Consider the following 9,270-nt stretch of genomic DNA (forward strand, 5'->3'; position numbering starts at 1 on the left):
ATGTACCAATGGGGACTATATATTGTAACTTGAATAACAATTAAAAGCAGGGTTTCTTTCACAAACACAAATTGTGAGTTTAACAATCACTAAAATAAACTTGCCAAACTGACACAGTGAAGAAAAAGTGAAAAACTTGCATTTACTTCATCCAAATTTAAGGACAAATTCTGATTTAATAAAGGTCTAAATTTATCTACCAATAAGCGACTTTTGCTGGATTAAATCCTAATTTGTCCTAAATGTAACTATTTTCCACATACAGTTTGGTACATTAATTACGATAATTATGCCTACTGAACTGACCAGACTGTAAAGAAGTTATAAATTAAAAGGCATATGTCAGGTGAGTCCAATCCTGTGTCTCAAATAATCTTGGATGACATCCTTTATTTGCTTTACTGTACATCTTAAATATAGAAACGATGTATATAAATGGAAAATAATAATACTAAATTGAATCATAATTCAAAGAAAATGTAACTGTGAAATGATATCTTGTGTCACAACTTGGCCACTCCCATTATTTAGCGCAGTTCATAAATAATTCTGTTTAAAAACGACAGGCTATGCTAAGCAATAGTCTGAGCAAACTGGTAACAAAGTTTAAAAAACAAAACAAATACGGTGAAATACGTTTGCATTTTAGAAAAATTGCCTAATAATAATGATTTTAGCTGACAAAAAAGAAGAAGCCTACATTCACTGAATAGTAAAGGGGAAGCGGAATGAAAAACAATTAAACCCTGATTCATTCAGGCTTCGTTTTCTGGATTAACGTTGATATGAAGAGTTTTGATTATTCATATTGCAATTAAGTTCAGACAATTTCCCTGTCATTTTGATTTCGTTGGCTTTAATTGCCGCTTGCATCCAAAGCACTGTAAATACATCTTTTTTCAAATACCTATTTTCAGTGCTAGGAAGTCATACTGTACAGTTAACGCTCTGAACGATTTTACTTTACGTGAAGCACAAACATTAGACAACCCAGCAGCGCAGGCTGTTATAACAAAAGCTATCTATTAATTTTCTCAATATTCGATGACAATATTTATGTTTAGTGATTATTTCTACAAGGCGCAGCTACCGGTCATATTCATTATATCTCCTTAAGATTATGAACGTGAAGTTGTTTGACCTATCAACAGTTCTGATGACTGCCATAGGCTACGCGGTTTATTACAAGCTTTTATGTATGTGCGGTACAGGCGCTCTGAATTTAAAGACGGCAACCTGTGCATTTACAGGTTCCAGTCGTTATCTAGCATCCATTTCGTCACCGATTTCATATGATATTAAATAGATTTTCTCATTTCAATGTTGTTCCAATTCCACAGGCATAGTATAGTTTTTTTTTTTTTTTGGAAATAGTAACCCATGCTTGTTCCTCGGAAGAGAAAATATCACTATTAAGATACATTAAGACAATGTTGAAAATTCTCATAAGATAGATGCCACACGAAGGTAGGCTACAATCCGACTGTCGACGGTTGCGAACTACAAAAACAAGACGCGAGTGAAGACTGAAAAGAGACCGTGGAGGGAGAATTGGGGGGGGGTTGTTGCGCGAGGGAGGGAGGGAGGGAGTGGAGTAGGGGGCTGGGGGTGGTCCAGAGTGAGACACTGGCACATTTCATCCTATAGCTACCTCTTACGCCACCTACGCACATTAGTTTGCTAAGAAGATCCGGAGTAGTCGTAGGGTGCTGCGATTCTGGATCGAGCGCTGCTTCATCTTTCTCTATTTCATTTCTCGTTTTTAACATTTATTTCCATCAACTAGCTACAGACATGTTCACCTCTCTCTAGCACCACCCGAATCTTCCTTCCTGGGGATATTCCCCCTCTCTCTTCATTATTCAGATGGCAGATGCAGGGATACAAGGCAGCTGCCTCTCCTGGATATTCCATTTGGAGGAAATGGGACCCAACCTTTGTGACTGGGACTACTGTACTGAATTTATCATCAACAGTCTTTTTACATGATCCTCGCCTGTATTCTTCAGTGTCTTGAGTCCGAAAGGCAAGTTAACTAAATTTGTGCACTTCTTTTTTTTTTTTTTTTTTGCAACGTCGTTATGCTATTCGTTTTTATTAGGAGGGATTGGATTATTTTTCTGTCTAGCCGTAGCCAACGTTAATAGTGTTTGCTCAATTAGGCACGTTTTAATGTAGGCTAATACAAGTTCTGATATCAACCTATCATTTACAAATTATATTTAGCCTACATTTAATTGTAATGTCGTCCTTTTACGGCACATCGCCTGTATCATTCAATCAATATAACTATATGAGACAAATGTTGTTGGCCTGTGGTGAATATAGCCTATCTCGGTTTCTCGTTGACTCCGTTAAGTGTCCTGCTTTTTGCAAATCGCTTTTTTTATTTCTACAGGTGTGCGAGATCGCGTTCCAACTTAACGTTACTTCCATTTATTCGGAAAGTGATGCAAGGCCTACGTAGCAACATTTGTGAATGTGTTGTATCTTAATTTTTTTCGGCTATTAAATAAGTTTCATTCGTTAGCCTTCACAAATACTTGCACATAACAAACAGTAGATTCAGATAACAAAATGCTATAGCCCATTTGCATTGGAATATCGTTCATATAAGATTGCCAGTCCACGTCATATGATTTTACCCACAAGTTAATTAACCTAATGTTCTAAAACGATAAAAGTGGATATCTTGGGTGAATGTCGTAGCCTACCTCGAGTCGTGTAGGCTACGTAGAAAATATCTCGTGTTTTCTAAGAGACAATTCGATTCTATTTAACAGGACTGGTAGGCTGATGCGCTGAAGGAAAAGAAAAACCATGACCTGGTATGCTGTTAAGTAGAATCAGGAATATTTTATTTTGGTTTTTTAATTCAGTTTCGTAATATTTAAAAAGATAAATATTGGATTTTAAAAATCAAAATTTGCGTGAAATCGTTTTTAATCCAGCACCGTTTTCATATAAAACTTTAGGCTACTTCATGATGAGTGCATGCAATTGGAAACGCTTCCTCTAATGGCCAAGTGCATGTATTCAATATAGCTTCAAATTATATCTTTCAGAGAGAGTATAGCCTATTAGTATTCGTCTACAGTGCAATTATAGTTTGCTACAGTACGTTTCCATGTTTAACATTTTGAGTTGATAGTAACCCAGTGAACATTTTTGTGGTGTAAAGTCGGTGAATATTCGGTGAAACGCCGTCTAGGCGTCCAGATGAAAACCAGGCGGAAAAGTGAAAGTTTTCTTGCCGATTCGGACGTAGCCAGGCTATAGCATAGCCTACCCGATTAAAAACCTGAACTATATTCGGGTTTGTCAAAACGTCTCTCAGCCTTAATCTCCACCCCTCTAGACATCTAGATTCTGCTTTTGCTCACTGGCAAATTGTATTTCTATTCAGTCATTAGGTTTTAATCTTCTTTGTTTCCCACATATATTTGGTTTCAGATTTAACAAGAGGTTTGTTTTAAATCTATTTTGTATAAGAGGATGTTTAAATCTGAAAGCACTTATAAATTGCTGCTGAGGCAGTGTATGTTAAACGGACATTCAGCCTGCTAGCTTGTTTGCTTGCACCTAGCTCTGTTTACTTTAAAGCATGAATAGTTGTACTGTGCTGTGTTCACTTATTGTTTTTACGACACTGCAATAAGATTTTCCTCTTCACAGACAGGATCAAAATAGACTGCAGCATCTAGATGAAGTTGTTCAGCCATGCAATGTTCCTGGAAGGCTGTGATTCTTCTAGCCTTGGCATCCATTGCAATCCAGTACACCGCAATCAGGACTTTCACAGCAAAGCCCTTTCAGATGTGCCCGGTACCAAACCCTTTGAACTGTGGCCTGGGCCAGGAGACGGACACCTTCGACAGGATCTGTGATGAATACCCCTACTTCACCTACAATACCTCCAGGAAGACCCACATCCTTATCCTGGCAACCACCCGAAGCGGCTCCTCCTTTGTGGGCCAGCTGTTCAACCAGCATTCAGATGTGTTCTACCTGTTTGAGCCCCTGTACCATGTACAGATGACCCTGATTCCCCGGCTCTCCCACAGCAAGAACACAGCTGACAGGAGAGTGATGCTAGGGGCCAGCAGGGATCTCTTGAGAAGCCTGTATGACTGTGACTTCTACTTCCTGGAGAGCTACATTAGGCCCCAGCCAGTGAACCACACCACAGACAAACTATTCCGCCGGGGGGCCAGCAGGGCACTGTGCTCCCCACCAGTGTGTGATGCCTTTGGTCCCAGCGAGGTCAACATTGAGGAAGGCGACTGTGTCAAGAAGTGCCCCTCAGTCAACATGACTCTGGCTGCCGACTCCTGCAGGGAGCGCCGACACATGGCCATCAAGATTGTGCGGGTGCCAGAAATAAATGACCTCAGGGCCCTTGTGGAGGACCCCCGACTCAATCTGAAGATCATTCAGCTGGTTCGGGACCCGAGGGGGATCCTGTCCTCGAGGATTGAGACCTTCCGGGACACCTACCGGCTGTGGAGGATCTGGAGGGCCACGGGCCGCAAGCCGTACAACCTGGACCTGAGCCAGCTGACAGTGGTGTGCGAGGATTTTCTCAACTCGGTTTCCACAGGCTTGAGTCAGCCCCACTGGCTGAAGGGGAAGTACATGCTGGTGAGGTATGAGGACCTGGCCAGGAACCCACTGCAAAAGACAAAGGAGATATATGATTACTTGGGCATGTCCATGGACAAGAACGTGGTCCAGTGGATACAGACGAACACTCGAGGAAGTAACGAGCTGTCGGCCAAGCATAAATACGGGACAGTGAGGGACTCAGCGGCCAACGCAGAGAGCTGGAGATTGAAATTGTCTTACGACATGGTCGACTACACGCAAACCGTGTGCCAGCAGATTCTGCACCAGCTGGGCTACAAGGCGGTCAGCTCCCCGGAGGAACTCAAGAACATGTCTCTCACGCTCGTTCAAGACAGAACTTTTGTACCGTTTTTGTAACTAAAGGTAGTTGTGGACAACTATTTTTGATATATTTATAAATGTTGCCTTAATATTTTCAATTTTGCACTAAATTTACAAAAAACTTGAAGGCATCAGATCAGGCACCCTCATTACATTAGGTATAGCACAACACATTTAAACAAATAATATTGTTTACAGACATGAATTTGATGTGAAGTGATTTCTAAGAGACCATGTTTACTTCAGAACTTTTTTTGTTCATTTGAGAATGAACAAAAAAATAAAAATAAAGCACCACCCTTCATAAAATTATTGTTTGCTGGCTACTGCATTGACAAAAGTGAATGTTGCCATTTGTCCATTTGAAGTAACTGGACCTAAAATATTAGGAAATGTACTTAATTCCTGTGGCTGAATTACTGAAATGTATGAGATCTATTGTGCAATAAAATGTGGATGTTACAGTCAGTCTTTAGTACTTAAAATCTCTTGGGGATGATGCTTCATAATGAATTATGTACCGCTGGGTAATTACTGAGTACTGGCAATGGATAAAAAAACGTAGACAGCAATACAAAATTGCACGGAGATGGTGAATAAGTTTAATTAGAGCTTCAGTCTTCAATCTATTGATCGCCCTGAATGAGTGATGAGATGCAGAACATAAGTCTTAAACTATGGTCTGAATCAGGAGCAGAAATGTTACTTTATTATAAAGAATGTTCAGCTGTTTTTTCAACATTTATCAGAAAAGCCATCCTTTCCTTGCATGTGCTACAAAATCATTGGTATATCAGAAATTACAAGGTCTTATTCCTTCAATTCAGTTATTACACTTTCGTCCTCAATACATGCATGTTACTTGATTTGTGACGAGTGAAGCTCAGGCATGTTCTTGAATACTTGAATACCAGTTCTTCTTATGTGAAAATATAGTTATTGGTGCAAATAAAAACTTTGAGAAACACCACAGAATGTCACACTGGATGCAGAATGACTAACCTTCTGTAGACTGCTGTGAGAAATGGCATTGTTGTCATCCATTCTGTGAGGGTATTTTCCCATCTTTGTAAGCGTTGTATTTCTTAGGGTTGACCTCACTGGAAAGGCCGCTGCATTCTGCCACGTGTGACGTGCTCTGCGTGTAATGGCTTACAATGTTTATTGTTTCCGTGGGCGAAACATAAGGCTTACACAACAAAAAGCACTCTTCACTGGAGGCATGGTTTTTTCTTTTTATTCCAATTCAGGAAATAAGCAGAACCCATACCCATAACCCAGCTCATTGCACCGATAGAAAATGGACATCTTTGCCTGACTGCAAAGGTTAAATTTTGAGGGGCCAGAAGCAGGTTGATTGTCTGAGCAGATGCATCATAGCTGGCTTTCAAAGGGTAAAAGTGTCATAATGGGATTGTTACTTAAGCGTGATAGTGGAAATAAATTGGTAATATAGCCCAATTAATTCTGATAACAAGGGCAGAGTTAACACAATGTCTGTAGCACCACCACAACACATGCTTTCATTTCTCTCTCTCTGCCCTTGTGTGTGTGTGTGTGTGTGTTTGGCACATGTATTGTGCTTGCATGCCTGCTTAGAGGCATCACAGGCAGAAATGATGATTATTACTGAGTGAGAGGAAACAAGTCTTCACCATTTAGTCCAGTCTCATAAGTTGGGAAAATAGACATCAAGTAGATCGACTCGCCTGTGAGGCACAAAGTAAACATTAGCTAGACTATCATTGATGTTGCCATCTCATTAAGTCTTCAAGAGTAGATTTATTGTCTGTTCTTCCAGGCAACTATCACATTATAATGACATAGGTCTATAGGTACTAATGTTGCAATGGGTGGCCAATGTAGTGTACATTTTGGCACACTTCCATCTGAAACCAAACAAGCTGGAAGACATTTAACCAGCCACTAAAGGAGATGGGGTAGACTAAACATGCTAGTTGCATATCCATATCCATTAATGAAAATGTTTACTGTTGTTCAAAGTCACATCACACACTTGGCAAGACTGCTCTTCTTACTTTGTTTGGATATTTGCATACCCAGCTGTCTCTGTTTGCAGCTACACATGCTTTATGTTGAATATCTTTAAAAACACATCAGGTACAGAACTGCTTACTAAGGTTATCATTAACACTGGGAATTTGCATGACATGAATGCGCTGCTAACGATATTGGTTGGCTAAGTTAGATTATCTAAATGTAGTGTATACTACAATGGAAGCTTAACATACCCAGGATTTCTTTGCATTAGCTGGCTTCACAAAACCTAACACTGCAACTGAGCTTAACCGATATCACAAAGTGGCTATCATCTTGCTAAGTGAACACAGGCTCTGTAAATCAAGCTGTGTGTGTGTTCCAATAAAAGCAGGGGTGTCTGCAAAAATGAGCCTATAGCAGCATGGACCATATGTGAGCATTTCTCACCTGAGGAAAAAAGGCTGTTATGGACGGATATAATGGACGAATATGAAGAACATAAAACAGTCAAAAAGTTATTATTTACCATACCGAAACTAATACACTCTCACTAATTGTTGTATAATGTATTACTGCTCATTATGTGTTAGAATAATGGCACTCAGGCCATTGTCCCATAATTAAGGGAAGTAGATATAGATGCATAGATTTTATGAAGCTTGCATATGTAGCCTACTTGTCCCTCTGTTGAAAATCTATATCTGTTGTATAGGGTACCCCCATAGAAATTCAGGGGATTAATTCGATCTCTAAATAATCTCTGCCCTACCCCCAAATTCTTCAGGATCCTACAGGACTGGAGACGCCTTTTTCCAAGGAGTTGATTGGTCAAAGGGTGGTGCTTTTACATGTTTCAGTCTGATAGCTTGAACAAAACCAGCCCAGGACCAGGTTAGCCATGCAACATAAATTACCATGCCAGTATACCCCAATTTAAAGTGAATCAGCTTTGTGATACAAAAAACCCATGGTTAAATATTAAGTTAGCTCGCTAACCCTGTAATCTCACTTTGTAGTACACCTGTGAGGTGTCTTAGTGCAGGGCTAGAACAAAAACCTGCAGCAACACCAGTCCTTTTCAGATAAGATTGCACACCCCTGCTTTATATGGATGCATTTTTCAAACTCAGGCAAAGGCACACTCAGTCCTGGTCCTGGAATCTGGAGAGCCTCAGAGTCTGCTGGTTTTTGTTTTTTCCTTAAGATCAGTGACTGATTTAGATCCAAGAAACCAGGTCATCTGAGTTAACTGCATAATCAACAGCTTTAATTGGTCAGTTGCTGTGCTACTGAAGTTCTGAGTAACAACAAAATTTAGCAGACTCTGTAGTTCTCCAAGACCAGGAGTGAGGACCACTTGCTCAAAGACATACTTTTTGTAGCATTTATACTTCCATCCATGCTCACTGTCCTTCATGACTCTCCCTAAATTAGATCAACTAATCGTTTGACTAAAGTAGGTAACTCGTGATTCAGATGAGTCAATGCTTAAATTGCACTCATTTTAGCAAATGGTAATTTTTCTCCTACTGTCTCTCACTAATGACTTATAGTACGTAGTAAGTGGAGGGGCAGCTTTTGAACAAACTAACATCACTGCCTTCAACATTGAAGCCCATTGATAGTTTTCATGGTAATAATAAACGTGTCTTACCTTTTAAAACCAGGTCTGGCAGTCTTGTTTTTCTGCAGATGTCCATACCTCCGCTGGGGTATCCACAATGTCTCTGTGCTCTGATAGCAATGTCATTCAATTTCTGCCATTGTAGGCCTACTGATCTTGATCCTTTCCAAACCTGAGAAATTTGCATTGTGAGAACCATTCTGAAATGCTCAGATTAAAGTATGCATGCTTGTGGTACAGTTTAAGGTGGGAATCTTTCAAGTGCAGTTTTCCAAAACTGAATGTTGATTACTTTGCTCGCTTGCTGGCCTCCCCAGGACACACTAGAATCTGCAGTCGAGTTGAGAAGGCCTACACCAACCACATGAACTGATCGAGCTAAACGCGCTGAAAAAGTAGTAGATTACCCCCCTATTTCTGTGACTGAAAAATAATGTCCAGTATTATCTATCCAGTCCAGAGGGTAAATGTCCCTTCTCTCTTGGTATGATGTTTTCCCATGTACATAATCCATGAAATTTGAGTTAGCTGTTCATTTGCTGGCGAATCAGGCGAGCTCCGGTGCTAACGTACAGTATGCTCGTCTGGTTCACAAGTTTCGGAGGATACTTTTGGGGCATATTCTGAATTTATAGCTTTGCACTTTTTTCACAGGACACATGAAGAAATCACAGATTTTCTGTTTTTTTTACTGTCAA

The 9,270-nt window shown here is 40.1% G+C and overlaps 1 protein-coding gene across 2 annotated transcripts; it reads left to right on the forward strand.

Moving 5' to 3' along the window:
• The first annotated feature begins 1,621 nt into the window (after positions 1-1,621).
• LOC118226882 (carbohydrate sulfotransferase 1) lies at positions 1,622-8,611 on the forward strand. 2 transcript variants are annotated; one of them, XM_035416843.1, is made up of 2 exons: positions 1,622-2,026; positions 3,676-8,611. In XM_035416843.1, exon 2 carries the CDS (start codon positions 3,721-3,723, stop codon positions 4,981-4,983), a length of 1,263 nt encoding a protein of 420 aa, XP_035272734.1. In that variant the 5' UTR covers positions 1,622-2,026; positions 3,676-3,720; the 3' UTR covers positions 4,984-8,611. The 2 variants fall into 2 exon arrangements, with proteins under 2 accessions (XP_035272734.1, XP_035272735.1); XM_035416844.1 differs by having other exon boundaries at positions 3,680-8,611.
• Positions 8,612-9,270: the final 659 nt, after the last annotated feature.

The sequence above is a fragment of the Anguilla anguilla genome, chromosome 5 (assembly GCF_013347855.1).
Source record: "Anguilla anguilla isolate fAngAng1 chromosome 5, fAngAng1.pri, whole genome shotgun sequence".
In the NCBI taxonomy this organism is placed as follows: Eukaryota; Metazoa; Chordata; class Actinopteri; order Anguilliformes; family Anguillidae; genus Anguilla; species Anguilla anguilla.

Coding starts and splice junctions, on each gene's coding strand:
- LOC118226882 (XM_035416843.1), top strand. CDS start 3,721: ATGCAATGTTCCTGGAAGGCTGTGATTCTTCTAGCCTTGGCATCCATT.